We start from the raw sequence: 18702 nt of genomic DNA, 5'->3' as shown, positions 1-18702 counted from the left end.
AGTGTGACCACATGAATGAAAAAGCATGGGGCTCAGTGAAGAGCCCTGTGGAACTCCAAAATTGATGGACTTAAATGGGGAGTGAAAGTGAGCCAGCAAAACTGCTTGGGATCGTCTGTAGAGAAAGGGTGAGAACCTATTATGTACTGTGTTCTTAATACCAAAGGTATTAAGCCTGTCAACAAGATCTCATGGGAGACTGCTTTGAAGGCTGCACTAAGACCTGAAAGAATATGGGCATATGAACCGCTGACATCCAGAATCATCCTGGTGTTATTTGGTGCAGCAACTAAGGCAGTCTCCGTGCTGAGATTCGGCTGGAAACCTGACTAAGGGGGATTTAAGCAAGAATGTTTCTCGATGGATCTAGACAGTTGCTGATTCACACTGCTTTCAACGCTCTCATCGGTCATACGCAACAGAGAAATCTGTCGATTCATGGATCGAATAGCAGGATCAAGCATAGACTTTTTCAGGAGGAGGATAAAATAACTTTTTCCATGTCAGGTACTATACTAGAACCTAATGAAGTATTGCGAGATGGGGCATGGATGCAATGGCAAGCCTGATGTGAAAAAATGAAACTTAGAAAGAATGTTGTCTAAAACTACTGGATAAAAAGAAGACCGGGTGAAGGCTGAAAGGTTTAAGAGTGGGTTGGGGTGGAAACTTGTACTGAAAATGTACATCTGGTCAGTAGAATGTAATATCAATAGTTTAGTGATTTTTATACAGGAACAAAATGAGAGATCTGAGAAAAACCTTTGAGATGGGGAAGTGGAAGTATTATCTGCAACAGGATGAACAAGAGCATGACATATTGAGAACATCTTAGAAGGATTTCCAGCAGATGAAATGCTGTTTTGCTTACTTAGATCTAGTATTCTAACAAAGGCAAAAAGTACAAATGATGGACGGAATGCTGAACAAGTCAAACATTCACCTCAATCACAAATCTGGGCTTAATTCATCGCTTTTTTGATCACCATACCACCCCAGTTTGGACTCAGACATATGCAAATATGTATTGACCCTGCTCCTCATGGGAAAAGTCCAGCCTGAACTGCCAGGCCAGGTTCTACTAGACTGGAAACAAACATCCTGGGAACAGTTTCGGGGTATCAACCCTCATCAGCCAGGCTAGCTTGAATCCAGTGGCACCCAAGTCTGGGCATACCCATCCCACTTAGGGTGACCAAAGCAAAAAGAACAAATGATGAACGGAATGCTGAACACATCAAACATTGACCCTCAGTCACAGATCTGGGTTTAATCCATAATTTTTTGCTGACCACCCCAGTTTGAACCCAGCCAAATGAAAATTAGTCTTGACCCAGTCTTGACCATGCTCCCCTTGGGAACAATCCAGCCCAAACTGCCGGGCCGGGTTCTCCCTGGACAGGAAAAAGGTAGCCTAGGACGATGGATTTAAGCCCAGATCTCTGTACTGGGGATGAATGTTTTACATTGTTCAGCATTCTATCCATCAATTGTTCTTTTCGCATTTGTCACCCCAAGTGGGACGGGTATGCACAGATGTGGGTACCGTGCTCACCATGCCACTGGAATCTCCCAGAAACCAACTACCTCTCCAATCGCCCAACTTTATGCTTATCTTTCACCCTGTACAGCAGTCCTGCTGTCTGTTGGCAAGGTTTGCGCGATAAAAATAAAACATGCATGCATTACCACATACATACACACATATATGTATACACATATATAGATGCATATGTACATATATGCATACCTCCTGTCCCTCCCAAATTTTACACTCTTTATGTACAGATTGCCTTCTGAATCTAAACCATATCTGATGTTTGTCATGCTGGGTCCTGTGACTACCAGAGCCTCTACCCTCTGCCCATTGATAGTGACCAACTGGCATTTGTGAGAAGTTTGAAGGTGACCCTTTTCTCGACCGGGTGCCAGTGGAGGTCTCATAGGTGTTGTGTCATGTGTTCGTGACGCGGTGTCCCAAGAACAAGTCTGGCAGCGGCGTTCTAGATGGTTTGGAGTTTGTGTATTAGAGCTCTGTTGATTCCGGCATATAGGGCGTTTCCGTAGTCCAGTCTGCTGGTTATGAGCACATGGGTGAGGGTCTTTCTGCAGTCGGGGGGATCCAATTGAAGGTTTTGCAGAGGATGCGCAGGCAGTTGAAGCTGGTGGAAGCGGCTGTATTGATCTGGCTGGAGAGGGAAGAGTTGAGGATGATGCCGAGGTTTCGTGAGTGGTCTGTGGGAGTGGGTGGATTTCCGAGGGCGGGGGGCCACCAGGTGTCATCTAAGGCAGAGGTGTGGGGTCCTACATGGAAAGAGGTGGAGGTCCGGTCTCACTTGGATACTCTAGTGTTGCCTGCATAGGTGTGCCTAATCACATGGTCCATGGCTGCCTGAGAGGGTAGTCTGGAGGACCTGCAGCTTTGAAGAAATGCCCAGATTCCTGCCAAGAAGAGGAAGGACCTAGGGTGTGGGAATGCCACTCATGAAACTCACATGGTCCGGGAGGAGGCAGAGCCGGAGGGCGAAGCCCCAGAACGTACAGAGGAGGACATCACTGCCCCAGAATTCTACCTAAACTGACTATTTGGCAAAAGGAACGAGGTCCCACCAGGAAGGAGTTCTGCAGAGCGCAGAATGAGTGCCCTACTCTGGAGAGCGTTTGACGGCAGGCTGAGGCCCAGGCAGTTGGCAACACCTCTGGTGATCACCTGATTTACAGGAGAAATGGTTTCCTGTATAGTGAGCCTAAGGTGCCTGAGCCTGGTGCAACCCTGTCAGACGGCCACTCAGTCTAGTGAAGGAGGGATGAGAGCAAGCTCCCAAAAAAAGCCCAACAGGATGTGGTCAGTTTTATGCTGACCAGAGTAAGCGTTTAGGAAAAAGGACAAAGGAGAATCAGAAGCCAGCCAGGAGGATGTGACCAGAAGGCCACTCTGGGTGGGTTTCAGCCTGACCAAAAAGTATGGGTGATCGAGCCTGTAGAGCCCAGGGCCATACAAGACTGATAGTTGGGGCCCTATGAGCTACAAGAACTCAAGGGGGGTCCACCTCCTTGGTAGACCTCAAGACCCCAGGAACCCTTTATGGGTCCTGCATGTCAATCACCTCAAACCCCACTTTGAGGGGTTTGAGGCTACCATGCTCCTGGTCACAGAGGATTGAGTTTAGGAGGAGGGTAAACCTCTCCACGACCTCCTTTTTTCCAAGGAGCAGTATGGGTCAAGAGAGGCTGCTAAGTCCTCCCCTACCATGACATCAGAGCAACAGAGGCACTGTTACAAAGTGTTGGGACAGTTTGCCTCTCTCATCACCCTAACCCCAGGACTCGCTACATGGTGTACCCATGATATTGACACTGGGGACAATATGCCTGTGAATAATAAGGGCTACAGGCTATCTTATCTTACAAGGTGGGACCCAGCATAAAGGAGGACGTCTACAAAATGCTGGAGCTAGCGGTAATTGTGCCCTGAAGCAGCCCTTCGTCCAGCCCAGTGGTGCTGGTCCACAAAGCAGCCTCTCAAGGTACGAGCCCTGAACTCTGGTTCTTTGTGGATTACCAGGAGCTCAATGCAGTCACTAAGACTGATTCACACTGAAAGAGAGGTATCCATTCTCTACCCCAGAAGGCCACTTTCAGTTCTGAGTTTTGCCCAGTTACCCAAATTACAACAGTTATGTTGACAAGCTAATGTTAAAGCCTATAGGCCTGAAGTTTGTGGGGGTGGTTCAGATCAGATGCTACAGGTATGGTACGGTATGATAAGTCTATTATGACAAGTTGCTGCAAATGCAGGAAAAAGCATTAGTTAGAACCATTAGAACCATTAGACCTTTAAGAGTTGATTGTCATTGTACTGTGTTAAAGGCTGCAAACAGATATTTTGCTACAGAGAATTTCAAATATTACCATAGTAGGCAATGTTTTTTTTTATGTTGGTTACTCCTCTGCCAAACATTTGTAGGTTTTCAGTGAGATAATCGTTATGCTTTTTCAGTGGAGTTGTATATTGTTTTGCCAACTGTAATTTTGTATTTATTTGTGATTTTATGGGCGTGTGCCAGATGGTGGCCAGCTTAGGTGGTTACGGTGAGAAGCAATTGATGAAGACAATTGGCTTGATCGATTGATTGAAAAAACTAATGTCAGATGCCATCGGTCTGATCTGTTTATTACAAAAAGTACAACAAAGGTAGTAGACCTGGCTTCCTTGCTGCGAGTGCATTAATTAAAGCTGATGGACGATTAGGGATAGTTTGTTTTTAAGCTGTGTTGGAGGCTGTTAAATGTTGTTACATAGACTCTCAGAGATTCATTTACTTGGATCGGATTTTGGTGTTGGTCACGACCTCAGATAAACCCTTGGGATAGAAGGTTTTCTCTGTAATAATCTGTATTAGAACTCCTTCAGAGCGATTGTATTTTTGCCAACTGTGAATTTATCAGTATTTGTAATTTTGCTGACTGCCTGATGGCTACCTCGTGAAGAAAGCTGATGTGCGATAAAGTTGGCTTGAGTTGGTGATGGTGACGAGCCAATAATAAAGGTTATAGACCTTTTTAATTCACTTACATCAGATGTCATTAGACTAATGTGTGTATTATGAAAAGTTATGACAAAGGCACTAGGCCTGACTCATTCATTGCGAACTGCATAAGAGTGGATTGTTATTACATTGTCTTAAAGCTTGTAATCTGAAACACATTAGTGATAGATTCCTTACCTTTGAATTACCTCCAGGCATCAGACTGGATCCGGAAAGTTTTTGTCAGCAGTATCCCTCCACGACGTGTGTCTCTACTGCCTGGAGCGCGACCATGACCCCAGGTCATGCTCCGACTGTGGGGCCATTGCGCCGAAGACTTTTCGGGAGCGGTCCCAAAAGTTGCTGGAAGCCCGGCAGTCGGCTCCGCGCAGTTCGAGATCCCGGTCGAGGAGGAAGTCGAGAGACCGGTCACGGAACCCCATCACCATTCTTCGGGTTCCAAGTCCTCGCACTCAGGGTCAAGTAAGTCGAGGCACTCAAAGAAGAAGTCGAAGAAGCATCATCGTTCTCCGACTTCCCCTCGCCGGTCGCGCGGCGCGGCTGAGAGTGCGGGCAGTACTACCACGCGGCTCCAGCGGAGCCTGTGCAGTCGACCCCGGCATACCCATCATTTCTGGGTCCAAGCGCGGCTCCGGCCCAGGTTCAAGACTTTCTTTCAGCCGTGGCTGCTCTTTTTGGTCTGTCGGCCACCGCGGGCCCGACTGGGGGTCCTTGCCCTGTGCTGCCGGCGGCTTCGGACCCGGCGTCGCAGGAACCCCTTGGATCCAGGCCTAGATCCCGGTCGACGCCGGTTGACCTCACGAATCCTCCGCTGGCGTCGACTCCCCCAGCACTGCCTGTGACGTTGTCCAGTCCCTCGGACAGCGTCGGTCCCCGTTTCAGCCCCGAACTGAACACGGCGCTGGTCCGGCTTCGTTCGATGCTGATGCCATCGCCGATGGGGGATTTCTATCCTTATGTTCAGCCTCCATATTTTCGACCTGTTCCTCAGGCCATGGAGGAAGGGGAGGACTGGGAGGGGGCTGAGGACCCTCTCATGCAGCAGTGCGAGTTGGATCAGGACTGGGCAGAATAATTAGGGGATGTCAGTGGTCTTGACCAATTGCCTGACCTTGGCCTCCTCTCTCCTCCTTCTGTGGCTTCAGAGGAGGGAGCGACCTTTAGTGTGATGTTGCGTAGGGCAGCCAAGTCCCTTGACCTCGAACTTCCTGCGGTGGCCCTGAGGACTAATCTCCTCACTGAGGTGCTCCAGCCGACAGTAAGCTCTTCGGAGCCTCTGCTGCCGTTCAATGAAGCACTGACTGACGTTGTTATGGGCACTTGGTCCAGGCCCACCACAGGGGCTCCTGTGGATAGGAGCGTGGCCAGACGCCACCCCCGGCTCTGGGCAACCCAGTTTTTCTGTCCACCCACCCCACCCCAAGAGTCTGGTTAACCAGGCCTCTACTTCCCAGAGCGCATTCCCTAACGCTCCTCCAGATAGGGAATCCAAGAAGCTGGAGCAGTTTGGTAAGAAACTGTTTTTATCTGCCAGCTTAGCGCTGCGGTAGGTGAACACTGCATGCCTCCTGGGCCACTACTCCAACTCTGTGTGGGATACGATTGCCCAAGTGCTGCCTCAGCGTCTGGAGGAGGCCCGGACACTGCTCTTCCAGGCTATTGCTGAGGGGAGGGATGCAGCGAAGTTCACCATATGGTGTGGACTGGATACTGCGGACTCGCTAGACAGAGCGATTTCCACGACGGTGGCGCTCCACCACCACGCCTGGCTGTGGTCCACTGGCCTTTTTGGGGATGTCCAAAACTCCCTTATGGACATGCCCTTTTATGGCCATCGCCTTTTTGATGAGAAATCTGATCATGCGCTGGAGCGCTTTAAGGACTCACGGGCTACAGCCAAGTCCTTGGGCCTTTGCACCACGCGCACGGCCACTTCTGCTTTTTGTCCCTTTCGTGGCAAAGGAAGGGGCGCCCCAACATGTTTGTTCAGCCACAAGTCGTAGACCCAACATAGAGGCGGCTGCGGACGTGGACCACGCCGTGGCGGGGCAGGGATGCCAGCGGGTGGGTCAGTCCACCTCCACCCCTGCAGCATCTGCCTCAAAGCCTCACTAGTCCGAGCTTTCAGGCCCATCAAACGCCAGTGGGCGGCAGGATTCGCCATCACCTCCCCCACTGGCGTACCATCACATCGGACAAGTGGGTGCTGCAAATTGCCAGAAGGGGCTACTCCCTCCCCTTCGAGTCTACCCCTCCAGCCATGCCACCCCAGTATCAGTGCATGTCGGGAGATCATCTGCAACTTCTGCAAGAGGAAGTTATGGCCCTCTTGGCCAAGGGGGCCATTGAGCGCATTCCTGTGCCAGATGTTGGTTTTGGTTGCTATTCCCACTACTTTCTGGTACCCAAGAAGGACAAGGGCCTGAGTCCTATCTTGGACCTCAGGAACGTCAACCCCTTCCTCCGAAAGGCGAAGTTCAAGATGTTGACGCTGGCTCAGGTCTTATCTGCTCTCAACCCTGGAGACTGGATGGTAGCGTTGGACTTGCAGGACACATTTTTCCACATTCTCGTCCTACCGGCCCACCGGCGTTACCTGCTGTTCACAGTAGGCCATGATCATTTTCAGTTCCCTTTGGCCTTATCATTGCCCCTTGGGTGTTCACGAAAGTGATGGCGGTGGTCGCAGCCCATCTGTGCGGATCAGGGGTTCCAGTCTTCCCCTATCTCAATGACTGGTTGTTGAAGGCGGGCTCGCCCCAGACAGTCGTCTCCCACCTCCAGACTACGGCTGACCTCCTGCATTTGCTGGGGTTATCCATCAACGCGCCGAAGTCGCACCATGTTCCCTCCCAGAAGCTCCCTCAGGACTCGACGCAGTTTCAGGTGTATCCTCCCGAGCAATGAGTCTGGGATATTCAGGCTATGATTCCAATCTTTCAGCCTCTATCCTGGGTTTCAGTCAGGATGACCCTCCGGCTGCTGGCCTGATGGCCTCCTGCATCCTGTTGGTAAATCATGCCAGATGGCATATGCGGGCTCTGCAGTGGGACCTGAATTCTCAGTGGGCACAGCATCAGGGCAATCTGCCCGATCACGTCCAGGTCTCGAAGGGCACTGCACGACAATTGCAGTGGTCGCTCAGGAATCACGATTGGGTCAATGGCAGATCACTCTCCCTTCCCCAACCAGAGCACACAGTAGTGACGGATGTGTCCCTCCTGGGATGGGGTGGCCACATGGGAGAGGCAGAGATCCGTGGCCTCTGGTCTCCAGGGGAGTCCAGGCTCCACATCAACCTTTTGGAGCTTCAGGTGATCCGACTTGCACTGAAAGCATTCCTTCCCTCTGTCCTGGGAAGTGTGGTGCAGGTATTCACGGACAACATCCCCGCTAATGGTACTGCAATAAACAGGGCGGGTGGGGTCGTGGACCCTATGTCAGGAGGCTCTGCACCTCTGGACATGGCTGGAACATCAGGGCATTTCCTTGGTGGTTCAACACCTGGCAGGTTCTCTGAACGCCAGGGCAGACAAACTCAGCCATCGGTGCAAGGTGGATCGTGAATGGCGTCTGCCCTCGGATATGGCACAAGGGGCCATATGTAGGAGCCCAAATACCAGTCGGTAATGGCCGATTTCGTCCGTTACCGACCGGTATTTAGAATTTGGCATGAAGGGGGCATCTCATTTACAGAATCGGTAAATTTACCGATTCGGTAAATATGCAGAATCGGTAAAATACCGAATCGGTAAATTTACCGATTCTGTAAATGAGATGTAGGTGGCACTTCAAAGAGTGCCACAGGCCCTTAAGAGTCGGTATTTTACCACCCAATCCTATTGGGTGGTAAAATACCGAATACAGGTGTGCATGCACATCTGTGCATGCACACCTGTGCAATGTGACACACAGACATGCCCTTAGGGCATGTATGTGTGCCACATCTTACACGTGCCTGTATTTGGGGTGCTAGAGGGTGTCAAAATGACACCCCCTGCACCCTTGCAGGATTCGGTATTTACCGATTCGGTAAATACCGAATCGGTATTGCCCATTTATTCCTATGGGCTTCAAGGCCCATAGGAATCAATGGGCAATACCGAATTTTACAGAATCGGTAATAAAAATTTTTTTTTTTACCTATATCTCCCTTCTTCTAATTTACCGATTCATAAATACCGAATCGGTAAAATTCGGTATTTATGAGTCGGTAAATTTGAATTACTTACATCTAGCCCTAGGTCTCTTTCAGCAGTGAGGAGAGCCTTGGTTAGATCTATTCGCCACCGTAGAGAACGTGCAATGTCAGCAGTTCTGAGCGTTGTAATTTCCAAGGCGGCACTCACTACGCAACGCTTTTGATCACGAGTGGAGTTGCGGTCTGTTGTACGCCTTTCCGCCTATACCACTTTTGCCCAGAGTGCTGAAGAAGATCAGGCGTGACCGGGCCCAAGTCATTCTTGTGGCTCCGGATTGGGCACGAAGATACTAGTATCCCGAGCTACTCAGCATTGCCATCGATCCCCTGATCCGACTGCCTCTTCGGGAGGATCTTCTCTCGCAGCAGCAGGGGACAGTCCTCCACCCGAACCTGTCCAGCCTCCACCTCCATGCGTGGAGATTGAGCGGCGGCAGTTGATGTCTTTTGATGTGTCTCCCGAAGTCTGTGATGTTCTCTTGGCAGCCAGGCATCCCTCCACTAAAACGGTTTACGTCTGCAGGTGGAACAAATTTGTGGCCTGGTGCATAGCAAAGGCTGTGGATCCTGTTTCTGCCCCTCTTTTGGAGGTTCTTCTGTTCCTTCTTTCTCCGGCCCAGCAGGTCTCTACTCTGGGCACTATCAAGGGCTATCTTTCGACCATTTCAGCCTTTGTAAGGCTTCCTGAACAGCCTTCTCTTTTCAAGTCACCGGTTGTAAATAGATTCTTATAAGGCATTACGTAAATGTTCCCTCCTGTTCTTTTCGTGATGCCTCAGATGGACTTGAATCTCGTTCTGACCTCTCTGATGTGTGCTCCTTTTGAGGTACTTCACAACTGTCCTCTTCATCTTCTCACTTTAAAGACTGCTTTCCTAGTTGCCATCACCTCTGCCAGAAGAGTGAGTGGGCTCCAGGCTCTTTCTTCTAAACCTCCTTTTCTTTCTGTCCATCCGGACAAAGTTGTCCTAAGAACACGTCCAACTTTTCTGCCAAAGGTTGTCACTGCCTTTCACATTGGGCAGACCATCACTTTGCCCACCTTCTTTCCGCCTCCGCATCCCTCAAAAGAGGAAGAGAGTAGGCATGGGCGGATTTTGCGGATCCACGATCCGCGGATTTTGCGGATCGTGGATCCGCAAAATCCGTGGATTTTGCGGATTTGCGGATTTGCGGATTTGGGCTGATGAATGAGTCACTGAATTTGAGCTTCAACTAGTTCCAGCGACCATGTGTGTGTTACTATGCAATCGCCCCGAAAGGCGCAGGGGTCCCTTGGGTGAGCTGTCCATCATAGTGGGTCAATGGCGGGAAGACGGTGCACACCGCGAGTGTGTGGGCGGGGCTTCCATGCGAGTGCAAATGCCTCTTGTGTGTATAAAAGCTCAGAGACCCATCAGAGCAGCAGATGAAGAGACAGAAGCTCCTGGTCATAGGAACAGCATGAGGATTGCGCTCGTGAAAGTCAAGGATACAAAGGCCTCTATCCAGCATCACAGCTGATTTTCGACTGTAGATTTGGGAAGAAGGCACACCTGCCCAGCCTCGATGACGCGCACAATTGTTTTTGGGCTGATGAATGAGTCACTGAATTTGAGCTTCAACTAGTTCCAGCGACCATGTGTGTGTTACTATGCTATCGCGCTGAAGGGCGCAGGGGTCCCTTGGGTGAGCTGTCCATCATAGTGGGTCAATGGCGGGAAGACGGTGCACACCGCGAGTGTGTGAGCAGGACCAAATGTGCGGGGCTTCCATGCGAGTGCACATGCCTCTTGTGTGTAGAAAAGGTCTGAGACCGATCAGAGCAGTAGATGAAGAGACAGAAGAGGCTTGAACTTTTGCCCCCCGAATCCGCCGCTCGCGGATTTGCGGATTTTCGGTAAATTCGCGGGAGTTCGCGGATTGCGGATTTACAGAAAATCCGCGAAATCCGTGAGCGGAACGGATTTGGCGCTCATGCTTAGAAGAGAGGCTCCACCGTCTAGACCCAAACGTGGACTCTCATTCTATATGAACCGCACACAACAGTTCTGGGTGGATGATCAGCTCTTTGTTGACTACGTGGGGGCCAGGAAAGGTTGGGCCATGCACAAGCAGACCATCTCTCGGTGGGTCGTTCTGTGCATCAAATCATGCTACTCCTTGGCTAGGAAGTAGCCTCCAATAGGGCTACGCGCCCATTCTACCAGGGTGACGGGTGCCCCTATTGCTTTGGGACAAGAGTTAATTTGTGGGCCTCGCTGTAAACGTTTACCAAGAGCTACTGCCTAGACAGACAGGTCTGGAGGGACGGCTTCTTTGGCCGTTCTGTTCTCCAAGATTATCTGGTGTGATCTTGGTTCGCAGACCCACCACAGGGGTTGGTATTGCTGGGGTATCTATTCTAAGGTAAGGAATGTATCACTAACATGTTTCTTTCAGATGCACGAGTTACTTACCTTCGGTAAGGATATACCTGTAAGACACATTAGTTAGTGATAGATTATTTACCGCCCCACCTATCCTCCCCGTTCTGCGAACTGATTTCTAGGATTAAGGTCATCCCTTTCAGGGCCCTAGTTTAATTGCACCAGTGGTCAGTTTCTTGCATGTCTCTACGTTCCTGGCGCGGAAAGTCGTGTACAGAACTGATGTCAGCGCGCGAGGGCAGCATCTAAGTAGCTTCCAAGACGTCACTCCGGCGACCACGACGCCAACGACGGACGCGAAGCCGCACGACGCCAGCTTCCGATGCTCTGGAGTACTGCTGACGAAAACTTTTCGGATCCAGTCTGACGCCTGGGGGTAATTCCAAGGTAAGGAATCTATCATTAACTAATGTTTTTCACAGATATATCATTACCGAAGGTAAGTAACTTGTCCAACAGGTGTTGTGTTGCAAGGATTCTCATTAATCACTATAATAGGAACGGGTTATGGTGCTGGTTTCTTCTCTGACAAAAACCTTGGTGTTTTAATAAATGTACTGTGAGAATTCTTCTAAGAATCTCTCAGGAAGAATTGCATATTGTTTGCCAACTTTAATTGTGTCCACATTGCTGTGTACCTGATGGTTACCTTGTAGGAAAACCTATTCTCAATTTAGTATGTCTGAGTCGTTATGGTGAAAAGTCAGTAATATTGGCAAAAAACCTGATTGGTTCATTATGAAATGTTATGATAGATGTCATAGATACAATTTGTTTATTATGAAAAATTACAACAGGCAGCAGGTCTGACTTATTCAGTGTGAAATCCATATGTTAAAGCCTAAAGCCTTTTAGGGTGGACTGATATAAAGCCTGGACTGCTATTACACTGTGTTAATCTCTGTAGATACCGAATGGTTTTTAATACCAGTAATGCAAATTCAGATTCAGGGAGGTAAATTGCATATCATAAGTTGAGGAATAGTACAATCTATTAACTACAGTAGCAGAAGCAATCTATAAAATACTTTGTTACCATTAAACTGCCTTAAACTAATGTATAATGCACATGCACAGAAGTGATGCCACCTGATAAATATGTGTTAACATAAAGATCTATAACAACGCCTGATGAAAGCTAAAGAATAATACTTCATTTGCATTGGAGATTATTTTGGCCCAGATTCAGTTTTTTTGGTCTCGCCTAGGCAGCGCGCTTTTGGGACCTCATAAGTATTTAGTTATGCAGCACAATATCCTTGGTGCAACAACATCAACTGTTGCATGGCTAAACACTTAAAAGGTACCAAAGGCGAGACCCATTGGCTATGCCAATGCTTGTTTAAACCCTGCGTCAGCCCAAAGATGCACAACCAGATTCGTTGAGTACATTTCTTGTTAAATTTGGAAAAGCAGTGGATCCCACTGATTACCATTATCCAGGATGTATCTATCATCTTGTGATGACATCACTTATTATAGGGTCGTCCCCCTGCACTTTTCTACGTATGGTCACACTTTGCAGAGGTGGATAATGGGTTAAAGGAGTGATACAGTGAACTGCACATGTCAGTGATTAAAAATACTAGATCTGGAAATGTGTTTGTAGATTCACAGAAACTAGCAGTTTTTCATGAACAAAACTCCAGAAAAGTAAGATGATTAGTTTTGGTCTCCGATCAATTTGTTTTTGGCAAGAGTTGGTTAGTTGTTGGCAGATGTCAGACAGACATATTTTCAAAGAATTTGACTTGGTCACTTTGCCACAAGAATACTAACTTGGCCGAAGTGAGCAGACAGCTCCCACTCTACTTTTGATACACCTTGGTCAGGGGCGGTCTAGCGATGTATTGATCTGATAGTATTAACGATAGATCCTATTGATTGTAAATTGTAAATAGTTTTTTCTCTCTTCACAGAGCCAGTACTCCTTCTGCTACCAGTTGGCCCATAGCTACTTGGGGTCATTTGAAACCTATGGAAACTTCAAATAAAGTCCAGGTGAAGTTCCTGCCTCACATCAATGCCACTGATGGGTCTTACAGTAACTACAGGGAAGTCTCTCCGCAATGCCTCAAGATGGTCCTTCTAATGCTGCTTACTTTAATATTCTAGTTGTTGAAATACCTCAGTGTACCCCCAAAGCAGGCCTGCTACAAGTTATAACTATGAAAAAACCTGGATTACTGCAACTGCTGCACAGCCGCTGCTGAAAGACTGCGCTGGAAGGATGACCCCTAAATGCTCCATCTGTAATGACATGTTCAGAGTGTAGCTGAGCTTCTGTGATACAGAATACAAGGATAGCCATGCCAACAGGAATGTAAACAGGCCCTGTAGGCATGGCCATTCACAAACAACAAGGACAACTACTCAGTGGCATCATCTACATCATGAAAGTCGACAGAAACTGATTGAAAAAAATAGATGACACAGTTTCCTTTCATCGCCTGGAGTCGTGAAGTGAAGCAGAAAGTACCTGACTTAGAGAATGCCAGCACCGTTTGTCTCTTCTGTGACATCACCTTCTTCCTTACTGTGTCGCATCCTCCATGTCTGGCACAAGAGCACTTACTACCAGTGCAAAAAAATGAAGCAAATTAAGTTTGTACCTTTTTGACACTTGTGTAATATTCCCACCATTTGGCTGCTCACATAAAAGGTGGTAGGGCACATATATCCTATATTAAATTTTAAGCGGGCGTGGTATGTAAAAGTCTTAGACTACGTTTAACAGACAACCTATTTACTCCATTTCAATGAAAAATCTGTTTCCTCAATTTTTGGTGTGAATTTTGAGAGCGCACCTGTCAAACATACCTAATTTAAGGGCAGATTCATCAATATTTGACGCATCACAGAGCAGAAAGACAACTTGCTGCGCTAGTTAACATGGAGACTGCAGGAATGCTCCATATCTACTGAGATCTGGTGCATTCCTGCTCTCTCCCTGCGCTAGCGCACTGTGTGCTGCCAACGCATGCACCTTGCACCAAGTTTGCCTGCATTATACGCAGGATTGTTTTTATACAGGAACTTTTCCCTACCTGCAGAAAAACTATTTTTTTAGGTATTTTTCCTCTCTCTAAGTATGTTCCAGATTGCAGCACACTTAGAAAGCGAAACAACGAGGAAAAATGCAGATGTTTCTCCTCATGGCGCCTCTAATGGAAAGGGGTACAATTTTGACGCATTTCCGGGTTTACTTGATTTGATTTGATTTGATTTGATTTTTCTATTTATATAGCGTGCGAATGCCCGAGGGCGTCTTGGCGCTGAGACGTACCACTGGCTCTTGAAGATGTTGACTAGAGCTGTGCAGAGAAAAGCCATGTTTTAACTTCCTTTCTGAAGGATTTCAAGGATGGGCTGGTTTTTATGTCTAGTGGTAGTTGGTTCCAGATTCTTGTTGCGTGTACCAGGAAGCTTCTTCCTCCCCAGTTAGTTCTCCTAAATCTAGGGACCTTGATGAGCTTCATCTGGCTAGATCTGAGAAACCTATTTGGCTCATATTGTTGTACATGCGTCTTTAAAAATTGTGACCAGTTCCGTTTAATGCTTTGTATGCCAGGCACAGTGTTTTAAACTGTATCCTACTTACAATTGGTAGCCAGTGCAAGTTTTTAATTTGTGGCTGACTGTTTCGAACTTTGGTATTCCTAGTATCAGCCTGGCTGCTGCGTTCTGCAGGCGTTGTAGCTTGAGTAGGATTTTCCTCCTTGCTCCGGCATATAGGCCGTTTCCGTAGTCCAGTCTGGACAATGCTAGTGCTGTCACTACTGTCTTGCGTGAATCATACGGTAAGTAAGGTAGAATTTTTTTGATCATTTTTAGGATGTACCAGAGTGATGATGCCAGTTTACTGGCTTGGGCGTCAAATGAGAGATTAGTGTCTAACGTGATCCCTAGGTTTTTCACCTTTTCTGACGACTCGGGGCATCTTCCCAGATCTTTTGGCCACCATGAGGGGGACCATATGTTTGTGTCCCCTCCTAATATCATGACCTCACTCTTGTCACCATTCAGTTTTAGGCAGTTCATTCTCATCCATTGGCTGATTTGTGCCATGCAGAGTTGGAATTTTTCTGCTGTGTCCTGTACATCCTTACTTATTGACACCACAATTTGGGTGTCGTCGGCGTAGGATATTGGGGTGAAGCCACTGTTCCTTATTATTTGTGCGAGGGGAGCTACATATAGATTAAAAAGAGTGGGGCTCATCGAAGAGCCCTGCGGGACCCCACATGGTAGGTTGAATAGGTTGGATTTCGCTTCTCCTGATTCTACTGAGAAGGTTCTATTCTCTAAGTAAGAGGCTATAAGGGCACAAGCTGAGTCATGTATATCTGCTGTTTTTAGGCGCGTTATAAGGATCTCGTGGCTGACTGTATCGAAGGCCGCCAAAAGGTCGAGTAATATCAAGGCGGCCTTCGATCCGTTGTCCAGTATTTGCCTAAGTTCCTCCACTGCTGTAATCAGGGCCGTCTCTGTTCCATGTCCCACACAGAAACCGAACTGAGAATGATCCAGCCAGTTCCCGTCCATCAGATATTGAGACAACTGTTTGTTTAACAGTTTCTCCAAGACCTTTGCGGCAAAAGGGATCCTGGCTATGGGTCTGTAATTATTGGGAGTTTCACAGTCTAAGTTAGTTTTTTTTAGCAGCGGCCTGATTGATATCATTTTCCAATCATCCGGGAATATATTGGTATTGATGATTTTGGAGAATAATTTTTCTAGCACTATGCTCAGTTGCTGGGAACAGATGTGCATTATTTTGGGTGGACACGGGTCCATTGGGCTACCTGAGTTAATGGTGAGGATCTCTTTCTGGATCTGTTCAGCTGTAGGGGATGTGAAGATGAATGATGTGGTTTGGACTGGTTGTATTACTGGGTTTAGTAAGTGTGGAGTATCCTTTTCTACTTTCTCCATGCTCTGATTTTTAAAAGAGTCGTAGACTGATGATACTTTGCTAACAAAGAAATCCCCTAATATGTTGCAAAAGTCTGATGACAGTGCTTCTGAGTTGTTGTTCTCAAATCTTGATAACTTCTTGACCGTGTCAAAAAGGGTTGTCTAGGTAATGCACCAAAAACCATGGGTGGAGCCGTGAGAACACCCACGATCCACCCACGTAATCCTATCCTGGCGCAGACTAACGCAAGGCAGCAATTTGCCCTGCCTTGTGCTTACTCTGAATTTACCAAGCAACGCTGGGCCACGCATGGTGGATTTGCATCACCTATCAGATTTAAGGATTTTGGTGCCCTTGCATCACCTAGCGTGACTCAAGGGCAACGCAATGCTTTGATAAATCTGGCCTTTCAAGTACAAGGACTCAAGATGGCCAAACGTTATAAAAAATACCATCCCAACTTAGCCAGCCACCACTATTGGCTTTACAGAGCTAGTTGAGAAGAGGAGTGGCAGTTGGTGGAGAGACAAAAAGAGGCTTGGAAGGGAAGTGAACGAGAGACAAAAGAGACAGCAAGCCACAACACTACTTGGAGGCTCATTGCGATGTCTGGCGGAAGGCCATCTGACAGCTTGTCGGTGGCGATCCGCCCGACATCTGAGGCATTGCTCTGACCGCCGTATTAGGATACAAGGAGTCCCACCGATGCAAAATGGAGGGGGTGCCGACTCAGGGACCGCTGTGGGCATTACGGTACACCTTTCTTACAGCCTTTTCATGTTAGTTCTTCCACCATGAAAAGGCTGATGGAAACTGACTTTTGGGGCACCTAGCAAGGCCTCTGTCCCCTAAGGCCCTCTGCAATGGTGTCTCGGATGCACCTTTAGTGCCTCACCAAAGATCCATTCATTGTGAGGAAGGTACCCGATGATGCCTGCCACAAGGTGCATGGATATTCCAAAAATGTATTTTCCTATTGCAGATTTTGCTGCGGTCGGCATCACAAGCCGCAATAGGAAAAATAGACTTTCCGACCGCCGATGTCGGTTGGACGCTCGTCTGACCGGTGTCGTAATGAGGCCCTTTGTGTTTTAGGACAATGAACATCAAAAGATGACTGGGTGGTGGAGAGAAAGAGAGGGCCGATCCAAGGAGAGAGAAAGCATGAGTCTACAAAGAAAAGGGAAAAGAGCATGTGAGAGAGGTTGAAGCAGCGGGAAGTGCACCTAAATGGAGCGCTAAATCATGAAAGACCATAGAAAAAAGATTGAAGGAGAACACATTTTCCAACATTAGCAGTGGAAGGATACAGTCTAAAATAAATGGGATAAACACAGGGTTAGAGAAGAAAGCCATTGAATCAGTAAATAATTGAGGTAGTCAAGGAAGCCATCAAATCACAAGCAGTGTTTGTGTCACAAAAGTGATGCAATTTTTATTTACCAATTCACTTTCCAGTGCAAAATCACTTGAAAGTAACACAAAGAAGCAAATAGCGCTGATTTGCACTACTTAGACCCAAGGAGGTGTTCCATGGGTGGTGCCTGAGCGTTCTAATGTAACCATCCAAGGTTTCTGACGCAAACCCCTATTTACTATAAAAGTAGACAGGGGTGTGCATTAAAAAAATAGCACCCATTTCTAATAGGCGCTATCACAGAGAAATGCTTTAATTTCTCCTTCCATTTCTGACTTTTTATGTCGGCTGCACTGCACAGCACACATACAAAGTGGGAAATAGTTTAAAGTTAACTTGAGCGTAGAAGTGTGTTCCAAAAGACTGTCTTACTAGCACAAAACCTATGCTAGACTCACGCAGACACCCTTGCACTATGGTGCAAAGGTGTTTGCGTGGTGCGCAGCAGTACATTTCTGCACCAGCACCAGGGAGAGGGGAGGAGAGTGCCATATCATTTCTGGCTGCTGCGTGAAAATTTAGTAAATCTAGGCCTAAGTGTTTCCTAAAAGATGATCAGTTGCTCTCTTTTGTCTCTGTGATATTGTAGATCAAGTAGTTTAGTCTCTAGTTGTGTGCCTGCTAAAGAAAAATCAATGTGCCTTATCTTGAAACAGAAACGTTGAACACTGATAAATGCTGTGGCAAAACCACTGTATAGTGAAATAGATCACAGTAGCACACCATCGCAGTATGTAATCTGGTGCTAAATAGCACCTCAGGCAAGATTAGCACCACCTGGGAAGTTTATGTAATGAAAGCTTTTAGATGATGTGCAAAGTGCTTCTGAGATTGTTCAGTTTCACTGGTCATGACTGGCAGCTCGCGCTCTATTAGTTTCCTCCCCAGCGGTGGAAAACCTCAAAATGTGTTTCTGAGTCAGAAGTTTGTCTGATATAACTGTCAGTTTATTGAGACGAGTTCACTAGATCCAAGCATCTGATCAACTACCACCACAGCCCCTGGAAATGTGTGATTCAGCAGCTTCAGTGCTTTCCACATTATTTACCTCACTTGCCACATAATCCACCATCTGCATAATTTGCAGTTTTTAATAGAAACATTTCTTCTAGCTGTTACAGATCTAAAGTTACTTTCAAAAGGGCAGCACCTTGGCAGAATGTTTACAAAGGAACTGATAACCTTTTAGCTGCCGACAGTTGTGTGAT

The 18702-nt window shown here is 47.4% G+C and overlaps 1 protein-coding gene across 1 annotated transcript in view; it reads left to right on the top strand.

Annotated features, from left to right (window-relative positions):
* The window catches only part of LOC144819257 (receptor-type tyrosine-protein phosphatase mu-like), a 643238-nt gene extending 629043 nt beyond the window's left edge, over nucleotides 1–14195 (top strand). Inside the window, exon 24 of the mRNA XM_078677226.1 lies at nucleotides 13079–14195. Within this exon, the coding sequence (XP_078533352.1) occupies nucleotides 13079–13153 (75 nt within the window). The 3' untranslated portion in view covers nucleotides 13154–14195. The remainder of the gene's footprint in view (nucleotides 1–13078) is intronic.
* The last annotated feature ends 4507 nt before the right edge of the window (nucleotides 14196–18702 follow it).

Source organism: Lissotriton helveticus, chromosome 2_1, assembly GCF_964261635.1.
Source record: "Lissotriton helveticus chromosome 2_1, aLisHel1.1, whole genome shotgun sequence".
NCBI lineage: Eukaryota > Metazoa > Chordata > Amphibia > Caudata > Salamandridae > Lissotriton > Lissotriton helveticus.
Note: the sequence above shows the minus strand (reverse complement) of the source record. Positions and strands in the feature narration are given on the sequence as shown.